Source organism: Vidua chalybeata, chromosome 1, assembly GCF_026979565.1.
Source record: "Vidua chalybeata isolate OUT-0048 chromosome 1, bVidCha1 merged haplotype, whole genome shotgun sequence".
Classification (NCBI taxonomy): Eukaryota; Metazoa; Chordata; class Aves; order Passeriformes; family Viduidae; genus Vidua; species Vidua chalybeata.
This window is the reverse complement of record NC_071530.1, coordinates 101673676-101693097: the sequence shown is the minus strand read 5'-3', so window position 1 is coordinate 101693097 and position 19422 is coordinate 101673676. Positions and strand designations below refer to the sequence as shown.

Sequence of the window (19422 nt, the reverse complement as noted above, 5' to 3'; positions counted from 1 at the left end):
GAGCCTTTTAACGACACATTTCTGTCCTGCCATGGGGCAGATTGGCTGCACTGACACATAAGGGCACTGATGACAGAAACTTTATGGCTGTTACTACCCCACTCTCTTAAAGTGAATCCAAAAGCAAGAAAAAGACAGTGCTATAAAACTAAAAATAGCTTATATATGTTGAATCCATCAATAGTAGGAGAGAATCTCTGCTACAGTCCTTTCTCTACTGAAGTGAACTTGAAAGCTTCTATCATGTCTCAGAGGAGACCCTGGCAGAGCAGTATATTGGTTTGGTTTATTCACATTTTCCTGCCAGGAGTCCATCCTCCAAAAACAGTTTGTGAGCCAAGGCAATTTAACCTGGGAACCAGCGATTTTTGTTGGCCTTGTTCAAAATCTGAAGAAAACCAAACAACAACTCAGCCTGTTTTATTTTTTGGTCACCACTGGCTACCATTACACTGTGAGCAGAGGTGACTCCTTTGGCAAACTCTAGGAAGGTCCTTGTTAACTCTCTGTTACTTGTCTGTAGTTCACCTAGCTTTTTGACCCTGTGGTCCTGAACTATTGTAAATCTGTGCAGCTCTTCTAATTCTGAAGGCTTTGCACCAGCTGTGAGGGTCTGGCCGGTTGGGCTGCTAAGGAATGTCCAACCTGACAGCCTTCTAGTCACTGATGGTGTGCCCAGATGAGGGGGCTGAGGTAACCAGGCACTTTTTGCATTGAACCACGAGTGCAGCAGGGAGAGGTTGGGGTGGTGAGGGAGGAAGCAGAAACATCCCTTTCACAGCTGTGAGACACCAGCTGGCTCCAGCCCATCAGAGGATGTACTCTGAATGCATCCCTTTCTAGAGACCAGCATTTGAATCTAAGCCCACATAAACCTTTTTTTGCTGTGATACTATCTTTCACAACTTTATAAACTTCTTAGTGGAAGAATATGCCATGTATAAACTCCCTCAGTATGATTTTTGCCCACGTAATGGGCAAGGGAAAAAAATAGTTCTGTTATGTGACAATTTGACTTAATTATGGAGTAATTTATGTTTTACAATTGACTGTATATTTCACTCTTGCTTTTTTAGGTCAGCTGCTCTTGGCTCTTAATTACACTATCTGAGGCTTTGCAAATCACTCCCTTTCCATGTGTTTCAGAGAAAGATTATTTTCTAAAAACAGGTATTCAAAGAAAATAGGGAACAGAGAAAGAGGACGTTTGAGTCCAAACAGGATTAAGAACTCTCTAATAAAAAGCTAACTGGGGCATGACATAACTAAAAAGCAATAAAACGAACGGAGGACAGGATGAATATCGGTTCTATGTTTTGATTATCTTAGGTGCACAGTGCCGTTTTTTAATAGTGGGGCCTTGCTAGAAGGACTGGGCCCTAAAATAGCTGGAAGATCCCTTCCCATGATGGGTGGCTCCTTGCAGCTCTGCAGTGCCAAAGCCATAGTGACAACATTCCTTGTCCTTCCAGGTGTTTCTTTAAAGCCAATTTCTGAACTAATCCACTATGCCATGTGTGCCAAAACAAGCCTGAATCTCTGGCTGAAAACTCAGTTCTTGTAGCTGGGGAGAAAACAGCTTAGGATCTAAAAATTCCCACCAACATTTTTTCTTATCACTCTGTCCTACTGTCTCAGCTGAAGTGGTAATAAGGCCAGAGAGCTCTGAAAGCCAAGCAAGGGGAATTCTAATTTAAAAAAGCTAACAAAGATGAGGTTCCTTCATCTTTTTTCCAATTGCTATGCATAGTCAGAAACATAAACCCTCCCAACACACCTTAATTTTCTTTTAAGTTCTGTGGAATTCTATGACTGCCTAGGACTATTTGTGTGACATTGGCTACACCACATAGCATGTGACTGGGTCTGTCATGTGGTACCCAGCGTATCCTTGTTGCAGAGAGACATGAGATGAGGGACCAGGCACTGGATTTCCCCAAGCATGGGCTCAGGCTTTAACTGTGTGTGCATTACAGATCTAACCAGAATCCTGGGATGTTGTAGGGGCCAACAGCCACAAAAGCTGGGGTAGGAAACCCCTGCCATGTGAATGCACATATTACCATGAGGGAAAGTGCTGAAGAAGAGGAAAGAGAAAAGCCACACTCAGCTATGGTCTTGCACACCTCTCAAATACCACATGTCATGGGCAGGACTAGGTGGGACTGGAATGACTCATGCCTGGTCAGGATGCTTTAAACCTCACCACCAAAGGAAACACGGTACCGGGTGCTAGTGTTAGTAACTAGCGCTCCCAGGATAAGTACAAATGGAAATTCTTGGGAGAACATCAATTCAAAGAAATGCTTCCAGCTCAACAAAAAAAGTTGGATGGCTTTGCTTCACATTGCAAGGAGCCAAGTCCACAGGAAGGACACATTTATGAATTGCTCAGGATAGTATCAGGCTTGCTCCTCCACCACTGTAGATAACTGCAGACCAAGACAAGACTTTAAAAAACAACCACAAATTCTCTCCAGTACAAAAGTGATAATTTGCAGGCTTTGCATGACCTCATATGAAGCTGAGTTGACTAATGTGCATTAGCCTGGCTCTGGGGAGTTGACAAGCACGCCTGACACAGTTATAACTCAGCCTGCCAAACAGAATGAAGAAAAATGAAGATTTAAAACTTTAATTAAAAATCTTGAGGCAAGTAAAATGCTGGAGAGAGCGGTAACTCCTTTGCAGAGTTGTCAGATATTTCTTTTGGTGGGGAGCAGAGGTGCTGCAAGCAGGAAGGAGGGTGGAGATATGCTCAGATTTATCTGCAAATGCGTAACATATATTCTAAGATATTGAGGAGTGGTTTTTATTAACTGCTTTTACAAAGGGAAAGATAGTAAAGGAATCTCAAGGCACTACCATTACACAACTGTCTGATCTATGATGTTGATTCTGTTGCACAACCCTGAATAAAACTGAAATAAACAAAACCAATATGAAATGCAAAAGTCTTCTAGTTGTTCTTTTCTGGTATAAATGACTTTAGCCTGGGCAAAAGACAAGAACAAAGAGAAAACCAGACTTCTCAGATGAATGTGCTTGCATGTCATCTGTCCCATTAAAATGATACTAAATTATGGTGACATGAATGTTTTATGAAGTATTAACAAAAAAAATTCCTGGAAAACCTGAAGGGACAGCTTGAATGTCCATTTTCAAGAATAAACTATTCCCAAATAAAGCTGCCTCACGTATTTATTATGCCCTTAAAAAGCATCCTATACAGCACTCTAAACCACACAATATTACCACTTAGTCTTCCCTGCCTTTTTACAAAAGATGAAGCCACTGTGCTTAGATGCCAACCGTAAGGAAGGTGTCAGTAGTTTAGATACATATGCTGAGTTGACCTGAAGGCCTGGGCTAGGCTAAATAGTTAATTTAGATCCCTGGTGCTGCATTTGAGTTGTGGCAGGCTTTTACTGCAGCTGCAGAGCAGACAGTGCTAACTGCAGACGTGGCACCTTTAAAGGCGCAGGGCCACAGCCGACAGTGCTGCCGAGCACGGCAAGGGCCAACCTCAGCTAAAAGCTGCTTGCTTCTTCATCTCTGTAGGGCACCACACACACTGTTACTGTTCATAAACCTGCAATTAACCCACTTGAGCATTCTTCTGAATATTTCTACCTTGCTTCCCCTCATAATTTTCCTAACCAAGAGCCCTTTTCAAGTAATAATGGACAAAAGGCACCCTTCAAGTGTTGCCTTAATCTAGAAGTCTAGTGGCACTACTTGGGCAACAAAGGAGTTTTGTCTGCCAAAATTATAGTTTTTGGTTGAATTTTGCATATTTTTCTGAGGCGCTTCACATGTTCAACATCTATTTATTAACTAACGATTGCATTTCCCTGGGAGCTTCACAAGTATATAGCATTCCCCTAGAGATGAAGTCACTGTGTTTCAAAGAGATGAAGACTCAAATTTTTGAAAAACACAGAAAACTTTGTACACTTTGCTCTTTCTTGGCTAAAGGAAAGCCCAAGCACCAGTCTCCCTCCATACATTGAATCTCTATCAGCTGCAAATTCCAGGTGCTGCTGGAAGTCAAGTCCCTAGCTAAATAAAGTTGTAATAGAGAATTGATTCATTAGTCACATTTTAAAGGGAAAACATCTTACTGAAAGAGTGTGTTCAGCAACTGATTGAGCATGACAAAGAGTGAAGGTTATCCTAGTGCTTTTTAGGTTTCTTGTGATGTTTCAGACCATGTCAGCCTTATTCCTAAGTAATGATCTAACTAGAATGACTGGTAATCACAGTCCTGCTCTGATATTTCCCGTTACTCTGTCACATGATAAAATAGCACAAGGAGTTCTCTGTTTACAAAGCAATGTTGCTGAGGCAATTACATGTGAAATAAGTCTCCCAGTACTGCTATTATGCAAATTTTCTGTAGTTTAGAGCAGACATTTCTGAAGACATTTTCTGTCCTGTACAGAGAACGAATACTGTATTCAAGCCTTCCTTCATGCTACAAGTCCGTGTATACTTTTGTCATATTACAACTAATCAGGCAGCCTCCTTGGTGTTGTCCTAACTGGGAACATTTTGTGTAATATATGTGATGGCCAAGCAGTTCCCCCATCCTGCCTTTCCCACCCATGTGCTCTCTCATGCTGGCTGAAGAAGCTCCATGTGTGATAGTTTGAATCACTTGATAAACTTGTCAAGAGACATCAAAGATGTTCATCTCCATTCATCAGCCAGTCCTTACTAGTACCTTGAGCCAGGTTAGGAAATAGCCAAGATAAATCTATATAGTGACCTATTCATCATCTGCACTAAAGAACTTCTACATATTTTACAGGAGGAATTTGTTTAAGGTATGTTCTTATCTAAGAGAATTCATAGAACCTTAAGAGATGACATATTATATGTTTTTATAAGCTCCCTGATTCTATATGAACACTTGAGATACGGTAATCTGTGAATTTATTCAGATTTGTAGCTCACCATAAAGCTGTCTGGTTTTTGGACAGCCTTTTTGATTTACTATCTCGTGGTGAAATCGCTGCAGGAATTTGGAAAAGGTCCAATTTTATTTGTTTAAAGTCCTGATCATGTGGCTTTGGCATTCCTAACATATCCAGCAATCATTTGTTTTTAATTACCCTTCATTTCAACCACATAAGTAATGAATGTGGCTACCACATCCAACTTACAGGCTGTGTAAACTCTTGGGCTGGGTGGAACTTTCTTCTATATAGAGGCTTAACTATAAATTTAACTCAAAATGTGAATCCTCTTAACTTATTTTAGACAGACCTTTATGAGTCTAAAATATAAATAAATAAAAAGGAAATGAAAAAAGCCTTAAATGAAAGATTCCACACAATACACCTGATTCACTTCAGAAGCAATTTCCTGGCCTCCCCAACCTCTTGGTATGACTGTAGAAACCTTAAAAAAACAAGTTGATTTAACGTTTCTATTTATTCATGGTGTCCAGTTTCCAGAGGAGTCTGTGACTTGTAGTTTTAAACTCAGTTTAGCATTTAAACTCATTTTCAGCTGGGTCCCAGTGGAGCAACAATTAAAAAAGGAAAAGAGTTCAAAAAGGAAGGGTTATAACCTTTCAATGGTATGTTTGCCTGGACGTCAAGAAAAAAAGGAAAAAAATCACTTCTGTTACTATTCTTCCTGCATTTGGCAAACAGTAGGTCAGAGTGCCTGTTGAGAACCTGTTGGTATAAGGATCTTCATGCTTAGGTACAAACCAACAAACCCCATCCTGGAATCTTTCATGGCAGCTGAAGCAAAGGTTCATTTTTTATGGTATTGCTATTTATATAATGCTGAAAGCCTAGTACCAGCAGGCCCAGCTTCTCTTAGCTAACTTGTCTCAAGAAACACACCTCTCTTATGCAAAATTTGGTCCCTTAAATTTGAACATTGTATTTTATAGTCACTATATTTTAGAGAGAAAAAGGGATGCTATGGCAGCAGAACACACAGGCAGAAAAATCGTTACCTAAAATTACAGCAGGCCTGGACAACAATCTTCATTTTCTAAAGCTGTCTGAAAGTACATCTGATTGCTCTGACTGTAATGAAATTACTACAAGGTGGAAGTGTAGGCATTTATTATCTTATATATCAGCCCAGAATAAGACACCTAGATTAGACCAGAAAAAATACTCAGCTACAGTGATTTAAATCAAGATTTTGTCTCTGTTTCAAGCGGTGGGAAAAAGATCTACAATGTTTTCTAAAACAGATACAATATAGCTGATGTCTGATAATTTCTATCTACAGATACCTGTAGGAAAAGATCTAGCAAAGAACTCTCACACCCAAATCAGAAAAGTGAAAGTTGATGTGGTTAAAATTTTTGCAGAGGACTAATGCTGTGTACATCTGCTGCTGCTGAAACTCTCTATTTTGGGAAGGTAAGTTTAAAAAAAAACCCTCAGATTTGTCCTTGGTAACTTGAAGACAGCAAAACAGTCGACTGTGGATTAAAATGATCCCTAGGCCAGGCTACAAAGCAATTAAAGGCAGATCACATAATGTTGTGTTTCCTGCTATTGCTGATAAGCTGTAACTGACTTTTGAACCATTTGTGATGAGATGATTAAAAATGGTGGTAACCCATTAGCTGGAAGCGATGCTGTGGCAATGCCCAGCTGGAGCACACTGATGGCAGCAGCACCTGGCAATGTGGTTCCAATTGCTGCCTGCCTTTGAAATGTCACCAGGAAAGATCTATGACAGCCTTCCAGCTACAGGCCATCAGTGTCTGCGCTTCCTGTTTGAGTTTTATTAAGCTTACTATGGGTTGATCAATTCCCAATGAAGCTGAGGACACTTTGATGTCCCTTTGAAAACTGAACTATCAAATGGAATTAGAGCCCCATTCAAAATTCACCTGTTTTTCATTTCATTAATGTGTGTGCCCACATCTGGATCTACGACCTGTCCAGTCCATCAGTTTTTTCCCTTCATGCTGCCCCTTCCATTCCATGTGTTTACCTTCCAATTTCCTTGTCTTCTCTTCAGGTTATGAATCACCCAACTTCATATGCTGATATTCATATTTGATTTCCTCTTTATACCTGTGGGTCCTCCCACAGCTGTAGAAGTATCCACTGATGCCTGCTCCTCTTCTGCTATCTCAGTTCGATATGAAACCTTCCTCTCAGATGCTAGACTACAGCCATGGTCCCAGCCAACCACTCCCACTTCTGCCTACAAGTCTCTGATTCCAGCTTCAGAGAGGCCTTTATTGAGTTTACCTAATGAGATTACATTTTTGCATATTTGCAGTCATATAAATCACAGCAAAGTTACTGTTCTCACAAAGTAAGTTCTGTTATCTTCTGTTAACTAAGGCTGTAATCAACCCCCTGTTTTAGAAGCACATCTACATTTTAGATTACATCAGTGCACTTAGAAGAATTGAGCGATTTGGGCTTTGTCAGCAGTATCTTAGAAAGAGGACATATGCAAAACCCCACAGACATACCTTGGCATTTTGAAGAGGAGGTTGGTAACTAGAGGGCCGATAGTACCTCCTCTGAGTAGCATCAGTGTGAATGTCTCCGAGGAATAACTCCTCCACAAGGTGGTCAAAATTGTGGTGCAGGTACTGCTTCTCCACGCGGATCAGCTGGAGTTCGTGCATGGCAAAATTCAGAGCTTTGGTGCATTCACAGCCGTTCTCTTCTCTCAGCAAATCATAGCTCACATCCTGCTCCCAGGGACTATCTTCTGGGATAAATCCAGGACACGTCTGGTTCACCAACTCACTTATTTTTTTGGCTACTGCTTCGTTGTGGCATATGATCTGTATGTTGCGGAGCTGATAGTCGGCCTCGGTGCCCCCCCGGATGATCCAGGACGCCTGCCGGAGACGAATTTTGCCACGTATGACTAAGGTGTAGATGGGGTTCGTGCAGCGATTGCCACCGTAATAGAACTGATAGGCCTTGAACGTGTTGTTGTGGTAGAACCTGTATGATCTTGTGATGAACTCTGGGCCTGCTCTAACTTCGCAGCTGTGGGGGGAAAGAAAGCGTGGAAACAAAATTTTAGCAAGGTGGCACATCATGTGTACTACAGGCAACGAGACCCACATGGGTCCACAGAGACACCTGGGTGCTAATATCCCTCCAGCAGGAATAGGAGTAAATAGGAACTAGTAAACTGTGGCCTGCCCATTATGCAACAATTCCCTCCCCTGCTATTAATACACTGCTTCATGATGATCCTATCTAAAGGCTTTATCTTGTAGGATTAAATACTTTGAATCGTGTTTTGCTTTTGCCTTTTGTCTAGGGACCACCATGTGACTCAATTCTTCATTGAAAATAGTAGCACTTATTAAACATCTATTGCTCTCTTTTGCACGGTAGATTTAGCAGAATGACTGATAACATCAGAAAGTGAAATGCCATATGTCCAGGGAGCAACACAAAGAACTGGCTTATAAGCTGCTCTAGAAGCTTCTCTTTGTAACTCCATGATCTCTGGTCTGCTGTGGATATGCAGGATCATGTCCTGAGCTTTTCCATTCAAGCATTCAACAGGGGTGGCAGTTAATGCAAACTTCTGACTATTAATGCAAAACTTCTACTTGGCTTGAATTTAGACTATGCAATATGCGGTTTTATCGGTTCTTTCTCTTTCTTCCCGATGCCCCCTGCCCCTTTTTTTTTGTTCTGGAAGTGTAAATGGCAGTTAAATTCCACTTCCTGTAGGAAGCCCTTCTGTGCCTTCAAACTTGTTCCCCTTGTCACCTCTACACTGCATAATATAAACAGAACTGTAGAATTGTTAAGGTTGGAAAAGACCTCTTAGACAATTGAATCCAGCCATTAACACAGCACCACAATGTTCACCACTAAACCACATCCAAGTGCCATATCCACACGTCTTTTGAACACTTACAGAGATGTTAACTCCACCACTTCCCCGGGGCAGCCTATTCCGATGCCTGACCACTCTTACAATGAAGAAATTTTTCTTAATATTGAATCTAAACCTCCCCTGGTGTAACTTGAGACCATTTCCTCTCATCCTGAAATACACTCCTTTCTGTTAAAAAAAACCCTCAGTCTTTCCTACTACAAGTCACTTCCAATGAGCATGCGAATATTGCCTGCTGAGACACAGAAAGCAAAACAGCTCTCTGAAACACAAGTTTAAAGAGTATAAAGTTTATACTCAAGTTTAAAGAGGTATAAAGAGTAACAGAGCTAGTGAAATACAGCTTCTTAATTTCTTTTGCTAATAAAACCTGTGCTAGACCCATGCTCTGGAAACAAGGACCCATTCAATGGATCTAATGCATGGAGACAAATATAGTACAATGTTATGTTTGAATGAGCATCCATTTTGGCTGCTTGGTAGGCTCCTTCCTATTCAGAGAGATTTAAAGATATTTCCCAGCATGCTGTTTAGAATCCAGACAATAAATTGATTCATCAAGACAGCTTTATGGCACGCTATTTTAATGTACATAGTGCTGCGCCTTCTCCTTTTATACATAAACATATAGAGAGCATCTGGAATTTAGAGCATCACCATACTAAAGAAAATATTTCTTCTGTTGGAAGTGGGAATATTCATCTTTCCCTCTCTGCTTTTTTACCATCTTCTCTTCCCCATCCCGAGCATCTTGTTTTATCTTTCCTTACCCAGTAGAGACCCAGTGGCCCTCAATATTGGGAGGCATCTGTACAGTGATCCGGGCTCCATTGTGAAGGTGTTTCAGCATATGATGGCACTGTGACTCCTTGAAAGCCCTCCAGGCACTCTTCTCCAAGGACCGAGGGTGGGTCCTGCTGTCTGGGTGAAGAAGAGCAGAACTTTCTCCCAGCCCTGTGACAGAAAGTGTAAATTATATAATGAGACCCTGCTGAGTAGGGCTTCAATGTGAAAAAGGACATTGTGACCATCTTGTGTTGAATGACACTTGTTCATATTGTTATGTGTCTGGGCAAATACTGTTTACATTTATTTTCTCATATGAAAAAAAAAATATGGGAAGCTCTTCCTTTCTGTCATACCACTCATAATCCACTACATAAATTTATGAAATAAACTGGGGAAAAGACTCAAATTGAAATGCTGTGTTTCCACACCCAGGAGATGTGGCTCTGAAACGGAACTTTATAGACACCTCTGTAATCTCTGGTCAGGACAATCAAAAAGCTAGGCTTTCATACTTTCAGAAAGTTGTGTCCAGATCCGGACACAAACTTTGTGGTTTCAGCCCACCTCTAATTTGAACGCTTCTATAATAAACTTGCAAATAAAGACTACTCTTTAAAGTCAAGGGAAAACAGATATTAAAAGCACAGCCTCTGCACACAGGAAGCCTCTGTGATGACTGAGGTGGTCAATTAAAGGCAGATCCTTCTATTTTTATTTTAAAGGGGAAAAGGAATTTCCAAAGCTAACTTTATCTCCAGCACACAGTAATTTTGGTTTCTAGTAATGTATACATACAAAATCTACCAGCATGCTCTCTAAACAATATTAATTGAACAAAATGAATACATAGCTTCAAAAGGAGGCATACCCTTTTAGACACAGCCTTCTCTTAGATATGTTGGAAAACACAGATCAAAAGAAAACCCCACATCTAGGGGTTAAAAGGTGACAAACATGAACCTTACATAATGTGTTGGAAACTGTATTACATTGCCAGAAGGAATTTGAGCACCAGAGGGCTACAAAATGGATAAGGGGTGGGGTGAAGGGGCTGTGTGACTGCCTGGGAAGTTGGGGCAGCCATCTCAGGAAAGGGATGTCTCACTATAAGGGGCAGGGTCTGGGATTCATCCCTATATTTTCTGCTGCCTTCTCAGCTGACCTGGATAAGAAACAGGGCTGTTGGGGATCACCAGTGAGAGCCACCCAGTACAGGATCCTATGCTTTATGCCACAGGTCCCATCTGACATTTGGGCACATGTCTGGTGTTAGGCAGACACTTTCTTAAGCCTTTTGTATTTCCCATTAAAAATTAAAAAAAAAAAAAAAAAAAAAAAAAAGGGAAAAAAAGGGGGAAAAAAGTGATTTATTATGTTGGCTAGGTCTTGCCTAGGTCTTGGCTAGGTCTTAGATCTTCTGGAAGAAACTTGGGTAACACCTGGGAAAATGGCATTGCCAAAACTATAAATACATGTCAACCATTTTAAAGCAGCAATTTCTCAGCTAAACAGAAGCAAAGACTTGTCCAGGAGACAGGGTAAAAAATGATCAGAAAGAGTACAATAAATACCTTAACCTAAACAGTGCTCACCATTGAACAACATTAGGATTTAATGAGATTAATGAATACAACTTCACAAAACCTTTTCTGGAAAATCTGATAGCTTTGTTATGTTGCAGGTTACAAACAATTCTTCAATGGGAATGAGAATTTATGGCCTTGCTTTCTATAGGGTAATAAATACTAGGGATACTTTGATATTTGAGCACACAGCCTGAGATGTCCTTACAGAAGCCTGATTTTCAGGGGTTCAGTATTTCTCACTTTCTGGAAGTCAGAGAGTTCCCAGGTGTTTGTACATTGCTGAGCAGTCACTCATGCTAGCACCAAAAAACTCCCATTCTGCAGCCAGAAATGGTACAGCCATGACAGGGCGATGCTCTGCTTGAACAGACTACATCTTTGGAGAGGCAGGATTGATTGACTAGGTTGGGTCTGTGCTTCATGTCCATGCAAGGTACATGGCAGAGGTTGTAGCCACCAGTGCTATCCTTCAACATAGACTTTGAAAATTTGCATTTCCTTTTGAAGTTGTTAAACATTTGAAATTTGCCATCAGAAGAAGCCTTTGAAATTGTTCAAGTGGCTATTTTCAATGCATATTTATTGTACCACTTGCTTTTATGCAGTTGTATTTTGCCTAGTTCATGTCATATGACTCATGAATACAGATGCTTTTAGAAATGATTTATTCATTTAGACATACTTGGGGATTTAATTTCTTCAAGCAAAAATTCTTCTTTGGGAGGACACCATCTTGTACGTGCACATATGAAAGTGCACGTATATATATATACGTATATACATATATATATATATATATATACAGTGTCTTATTTGATACAGCTCAAAAGCAATTGAGTCTCAGCTCTCCATGCCACATCAATGTAGTTCTGTCTGCAACTTGCAAATGATAAATTGCAGCTAGGGAATAGAAGGGAGATTTGCATCAACAGGCCCCTAGAGGAAAGAGGGTGTTTGGGACTCTGTCCATCCAACTGTGAAAAATGAAGGTAAGAACAAATTCACGTAATCAAGAGAGGCATGAGAACATAATGAAGGCTGCAGAGACATAGGGAGAGATGTAGAAAACACATATAGAATGATTTGGGTTGGAAAATAAATTAAAAATTATCCAGTTCTACTCCCCCCTGACCATGGACAGGGACACCTTCCATAGGACCAGATTGGTCAAGGCCCCATCCAGCCTGGCCTTGATGAGGCATCCACAACTTTCCTAGGCAACTTGTTCCATTGCCTCATCACCCTCCCCGTAAAGACTTTCTTCCTAAAGAAAGAGAGGATTAGATTTAGATCTAATCTAAACCTGCCCTCTTTCAGTTTAAAGCTGTTCCCCTTGTCCTATCACTACATGCCTTTGTAAAATGTCCCTCTCCAGCTCTCTTGCAGGATTTCTTTAGGTACTGGAAGGTGCTCTAAGGTTTCCCCAGAGCCTTCTCTTCTGCAGGCTGAACAACCCCAGCTCTATCAGCCCTTTGCCCACAGGAGAGGTGCTGCAGCCCTCTGAGTATCTTAGTGGCCTCCTTTGGATTTGCTCCAGCATATCCATGTGCTTCTCATGCTGGATAACCCAGAACTGGACACAGTACTGGAAGTGGGACCTCACCAGAGCAGAGCAGACAGACAGAATCCTCTGCCTTGCCCTGCTGCCCACTCTGCTTTGGAGGCAGCCTGAGATCTTTGGCTTTCTGGGCTCCAAGTGCACATATTGAGCTTCTCATCAACCAACATCTCCAAGTCTTTGTCCTTGGGGCTGCTCTCAATAATGCTAAACAACATCACAGGACCAGAATATCAGAATATGAAATACAGAATAAAATTAAGAGACAGCAATGGGACCTTTACCTACGTTTGCCTTGCTGGAGCAAGGAAATACTCAATTTAGTACAAACTTCTTCCTTACAAAGAAGTAATTTCAACACTTTTGTAGTTACTGATGTATGCCCGTAGATAGAACTGCCATACAAAGGAGATGTAACTTCCCCTTGTACCATCTGCAGGTCAAACACTGAGACCAGAGATATGCTTCCCACACAGAACAGTAAATCAAACACCATCCTCTGTGTTTTTCCTCACAGCAGGTGCTCAGAGGCAGTGCAGTGTCCCCCCTGCTCCACCCTTGGCAGTGCACATGAGGTATTCTGCAAAACTGAGGAACTGCAGGGATGATTCGCTTATTTTAAAAGATTCATTTGGCCATGTTAAATGAGACATTGCTGGAAAGGCTCAAGGTTAGAACATGCATTCACAAAACTGGGAAAAGAATTTAATGACTCTTTAGAAGCCCACTTTGGATAGTAGATGCAGTTGCAACATAGTTGGAGCCATTACTCTCATTCAGAGAGATCCAAGTCTGCTATTCTTTATAGCACTGACAGATGGTAGGTTTCAGTATCACCATGGCTATCTCAAACTCAACTGAGAGTATTTCAGACTCTCCCTCTGTTTCAACTTTTGTGTGTTATGAAGGAATATTACCCACTTGTTGAAAAATATAAACCCAAAATCTACCCACTATGTTACTACTCAAAAGCGTGACAGATTTCAAACAAACAAACAAACAAAAAATCTTTACATGAGACCAATAACAATAATTTTGTGAAGCCTCTGGTTGGCTCTCACTTTAGCTACACCACAACCAGATAGTGGTATGATTGTATCCCCCACCCCACAGCATTTGTTTTCACAAAGGAGCAAGTCTAAAAGGAAAAGGAAAATTCCAGAATCTACCTGAAATACCAGGTAGCAAAACAAAAGCATTTTATGATGAGCTGATATCCAGGTTCCCTTTCAAAATCAAGCCCTAGCAGTGACACAGCTTTAGCATGAAACTAACTGAATATAGCATAAGAGGTGCTACAGCTCACTTGGGATCCCTGCCCAGACCCTCAGAGATCACACAGATCTTTGAGAGCCTGTGATCTCAGATCACACTTTTCAGGATCCAACATCCATCTGAGTGGGAAAGTGGAGGCATGTACAGCTGCCATGCCAGTAAGACATGGATAGGAGCATGCACCACACCAGACAGAGGGCTTCAGGCTCTCATGTTCACCTATAAACCTCTATCTGATGTGGGAACAACCGTTCAAGATAAAAATAATTGTTAAGGGAAGATAGGTTACTTTCAAGTTCTTCAAAGATTTCTGCCCATAGCTGTGAGTAAAATACAAATCTTAAAAGGGCAATCTGTTGGCAGCCTGTTACCCAAATGTGTTTCAGAAATGGTTATGACAAAACTCTCTGCCAACATTTCTGCAAAAAACTGCAAGCTGCTAGAATGAATGTTTTGGTTTTCTGAAAAATAGCATGCAAATACTGTACACTTGCAACAAAGATAATATGTAGAGTTGTGCTTGAACACAGATAGATTTAATTTAATTTGTGCCTCAACACCCAGGCCAAATTCTGTTCAGAGCTACGCCAGACTGCTAAAGCATAAGGCAAATAATCTTAAACTGTTTAGATTTTATCAGTTTAATGAATGTCTCTACCAAAATCGAAACCATGGCTTCGAACATGTCCAAGTGTAGCACTTCAAACCAGTCTCAAAGCTGCCAGGTGTTCAGCAGGTTCATCCTTTGCTAGATGGTTGAAGAGATGTTACCTCAGAGTAGGATTCAATCCTGGATTTAGACTGGGATTGCTCAGCAGGAACCACTGAACTTTTTTTTTTTTTAATTTCTATTGATGTAAGTACAGAAGAACAAAATTTTATTATGAAGTAAAACAACCTTGAGTGATATCATAAGTTCAAAATAAGCAATGGCTTCATCTCTGATAGAAACATTTTAACATTCATGCTTTATGCCTGCAGCAATCTCTTTTCAAATTATAACTTGTCTGAAACTGGAAAAACCTTACAACAGATAAAGAATAATTGGATGGATTAACTTTATAGCTCTCCTTATCTGGGCAGTTGCCCTGCACAATTAAATAAATAGACATTTGGATTATGCTCTTTCTTGATGTGGGATAGTGTCAGATAGTGCCTCTGACAGGCTTTTAGCTCCAGTGCAAGCTTACATAATTGCCATGGAGAATATAATGTCCTGTTACCAAGCCACGAGCTGTGTTTACCAGTGTTTTCCCTGCACTTGAAACTTCAAAGAGCCCTCGCAAGACTGGGGCCTAAATTAGCTACTACAAACAAAAGGGTTGGGAAAGGAAAGCCGGCTTTATGGCCAGGGAGGCAGACAGGACAATGACTTCCTTTCACGTGTATCTGTTGCCTCTCTTGTGCTCACAGAGTTTCCAAGTACATCTTTCAAAGAGAGGCAAAATTAACGCTTCAGAGCATGGAAGATCCTGAGGAGGGATCCAAAGTATGTTTACATGTGATAGCTAAAAAGAAACACCCTCAAAGCTGACAGGCCCAGCATGGAGGTCCCCTGTTACCCTACAGCTTGGTCCTTATTCAATGCTCTCTCTTGGAAGAGGTCAGAGAACCAAGAGCCAAGCAGTTACACAGCCCATACCTCTGCTTAGCTGAAGTGCTTAACTGGGATGGCTGCTGCTACGTGTGCAAGGTGAAATGGCACTGCCCAGAGTGAGGGTTTCTTTATGAAACCCTGTAAAGCCCATCTTACTTCAGGGCAGTGGGAACTCTGCCCCTGACAGGAATGGCTGCAGCGCTGGGATGTCAGTGCAGTTCAGTATCAATGTTAGTTTGGTCTTGCCCTCTTTGCAAGAAACATCTGCTCTCTGTCAGAGCATCTGCTCCATCCTGTACCCACACCTTGGCATTGGGGTTTATTCATGCAGAACTGCTCCCAACTCCCCTGGGACTTGTGTCTGGGTGAAGACAGCGCTAAACAAACTCACTATATATAATCCTACCCTCTATCAGCCCTAAATAATCACCTCACTAATGAAATACTACCCTTTTCTTGAATAGCTGAAGGTATTTGCCTTCAGTGTGGTTGAGGCAACTTCTGGGCCCCATTGCGTGCCAGCCTACTTTCTACAGACACCCTACAGAGCACAAAAACGTTGCCCTCTCTGTTGATGACATCAACATGTTGTGACTGTGTTAGCCCACAATCAAGCTGCAAAAATGAGTGAAATGGAATTCATACTGACAAAATTGTGAATAAAATTTAATCCATCTTCTAACTCTCCCTGCAAATTCTCCAACTCTTACACTCAGTAGTGTGTGTTCCCATCTTTTTATTGTCTTCTAGATTTTGAAATGCATTATTTAATTGAGGAAACAGATCATACATGTCTCTAGCACAGGGCACAATATATGCTCATTCTATGGCTATGGGTATTTATATGTCCTCATGCATTTACTTATTATTTTCCTGAAAAAGTTTGGATGTAAACCACTACTATATAACTAATTTAAGCAACATTGCCAGAGAACTTTTAAAAGCATAAACAGTTTTGCTCTGAAAAGCCTATCAGTCTTGTTTTCATCATCTTTATTAGTACCATTTCCATGATGTTATCGACTAATTGTTTTAAAGTTTCTAAGTCATTACTCTAACAGTAGCATAATCAGAAATACACTAAAGTTTCTTTTTTTTTAGCATCTGTATTTATATAAAAAAAGGTTACATTTACAAAATAAATTAGCCAAATTTGTTTTGAATCCACTTGAACGTAGCTCTTATTATTTTTGGAGTTGAATGATCTTCGTGTTTGACATCTGACAGCCATTCTATGGCTTTTTGTCTAAGCAAAGAAAACAGTGATAATGGACAACTTCCAGCAAACCTTTTTTTTTTTTTTTTTTTTTTTTTTTGGTGACACTGTACATGTACAGGTTTTATTTTGATTAATGAAGACTAGTTTTTCCAACTCAGTGACATTGCAGCAGGCATTTCTTAATGTAATGAAAGCAGAAGCTCTAGCCTTACAGGACATTTTAACTTGTGTCACAAAGCTTTAAGCCCTAAAAAGCCTCAACCACCCACCCACACTCATTCACTTTTAACCCTCAAATTGCCATATGCAATAGAAATCCAGAAAGAAAACACTGCATGCTGCAAAGAGGCTTAACACTGCAGTCCCCTGGGATTGCTGGTTATTCTTACACATTAGCAATTCAGGATAGCTGCTGATCAAAGGATGCTTCTACTGACTTTATGGCATGGATGGAAAAGCTCTGGACCAAGTTAAAGCCAATAGGGTAAACACATTTCCATGGGCTATGTTTTAGTGCCACTGATACAATTTTCAAGTTTGCAAGAGGGCAGTAGTTTCCAAACTCTTGAAACTCTGATCCAAAAACTGTGAACTGCTACATTACTAAGGTACTTGTCTTCATATACAAGGTAGTGAGTTGTATCTTTCTACAAGAACTTTGGTTTATGTTATTTGGTGAAATATAACTGCAAATGGAAGAAATGGATGACTTTCCTTCATCATCCCCTTCTGGCAGCTGCTGTTTTGATCTGATCCCTCACCCTGATTTGTTTCCTGCTCCAGCCAGCATTCAGCTCTGCTCTGTAATTCCAAGCAGATGAGCCAGGGAGTCCAACCCTGCAATTACACCTCCTCTCTTTACCCTATAACTTCAAGTCTCCCATTTCAACTTTTACATCTCAGATCACAGAGTTTAAAGAACACCTCTGGTGTCCTGTCAGGTCTGGCTCAGCTAAACATGTTTCTGTGCTCTCTGGATCTCATAGCTGAGCTGTGAGAAGAGTATAAACCTCCTCCTGGGGTCAGAGCCTCCTACTCTTTCTTTCTCTAAACAAAATACACCATCAGAAGCCCATGCTCTTTATTATTTATTAAATACCATAGTGTGTGCTTAGCACTTGTACAAGCAGAGAGAGACAATCCCTGCTTCACAAAATCAACTCCAGGAATAGCTTTGAAAGCCTTAACCCCAGCTCACAGATCTCCCACTGAATCCATGTAGGTCGCTTGCATTTTAACAGTTAAAAGAATTCCTCTTTTTATGACTAAGCTTGGGGTCCTAAGAAATTTAACTGACAGATGCTGCATGCTACAAAGGACTTCAGAATTAGGAACACTCTTCAAGATGATACTGTAACCGAATAACTTGAGTCACAGTTTCAGAAGGAGATCATACCCAGATTTTTCAAATCTGGATGCCAAATGTTAGACATACCTAAGCAGCTCATTAAACTGCCTCCTTTTCAGAAGTTTCTCTTGAAGAATACTGGCTTTCTGGAAAGATGGGTTATCTGTTTAAGGGCCTAAAAATGAATTTACAAGCTGAACTTTCAAGTTTAAATACGCTGACTTTTCGCACTAAAATTTTGCCTGCTGTGTAGTTTCAGAGAGATGTCAGTCCAGGATTAAACTGAGAGGCTGTCAAAGCAGGACTGTGTGTAGTAACATCCAGAATTTTTGTGCTCTGCAGCAAAACAATTTTAGTTGGGCACAAGATCCGGTGCTGGCACACTTTGCTACCGAAGGCTTCCCAGGTAACACCTCCACGCCAAAAAACGCTTCCCGATAAGAGGAAGAACGCGGGCCCCGCAGGGTGTCTCGGCCAAACGCGCCGGAGCTCGGCAGCGCCAGCTCTTGCCGGAGGTGAGTAAAGAAACTTTGTGTGAGGTGCCCGAACTAATTGCTCTATCCAAGGAGTCCCAGGCTGCAACACAATCCGCCGACATACACTTGGGAGCGGGGCGCTTTCGGCGTGGTTTTACCCACGCTGGCGGCTGCCGCTCCCACGCGTGCTGCGCAGGGGTGCCGCTAACACGGCAGAGCCAGCGGGGGCTGCCCGCTTCCCATCCTCTGCCCGACCTCCGCCCCGGGCAGGCGGGACCCAGTGCCCGCGGCCACGACGGGAGAGCGCACCCACCCGCGCCCCTCTGCCCCCGCCAGAGCGGCTCTGGGGCCCCCCGCACCCCAGCCGCTTTTCGGGGCACCCCGCGGACCGAGACCCGCCGGCAGCCGCGCCGGCACCGCACTCACCGTGCAGCAGCAGGGCTGGGAACAGGTACCGCATGAGGCTGCCGTACGGGGCGGACATCTCCCCGGCTCGCAGCGCTCCTTGCCCGCTCCTGCGCTCCGGCCGCCGCCACTCCCGCCGCGCCGCCCGCGCCTCAGCGCCGCCGCGGGCAGCCCACGGCCCGGCGCTGGGGGGCAGGCGGCTGGCGGCCCGGGGACCACGGGCACCCTCCGGGGCCGGGGCCGGGGCCGCCGCTGCCGCTCCTCAGGGCTCCCGCCCCGCACGCCGCCGACCCGG

The 19422-nt window shown here is 42.1% G+C and overlaps 1 protein-coding gene and 1 long non-coding RNA gene across 2 annotated transcripts in view; one reads left to right on the top strand and one right to left on the bottom strand.

The window, feature by feature from the left end:
• The window catches only part of LOC128797345 (uncharacterized), an 11901-nt gene extending 10604 nt beyond the window's left edge, over positions 1-1297 (top strand). The window contains exon 2 of the long non-coding RNA XR_008434095.1: positions 1077-1297. This is a non-coding gene — a long non-coding RNA (uncharacterized LOC128797345). The remainder of the gene's footprint in view (positions 1-1076) is intronic.
• APCDD1 (APC down-regulated 1) overlaps positions 1-19422 on the bottom strand; it is a 27795-nt gene extending 8373 nt beyond the window's left edge. Inside the window, exons 1-3 of the mRNA XM_053959776.1 lie at positions 19149-19422; positions 9645-9828; positions 7472-8003 (exon numbers count right to left, since the gene is read on the bottom strand). Of these exons, the coding sequence (XP_053815751.1) occupies positions 7472-8003; positions 9645-9828; positions 19149-19206 (774 nt within the window). The 5' untranslated portion in view covers positions 19207-19422. The remainder of the gene's footprint in view (positions 1-7471; positions 8004-9644; positions 9829-19148) is intronic.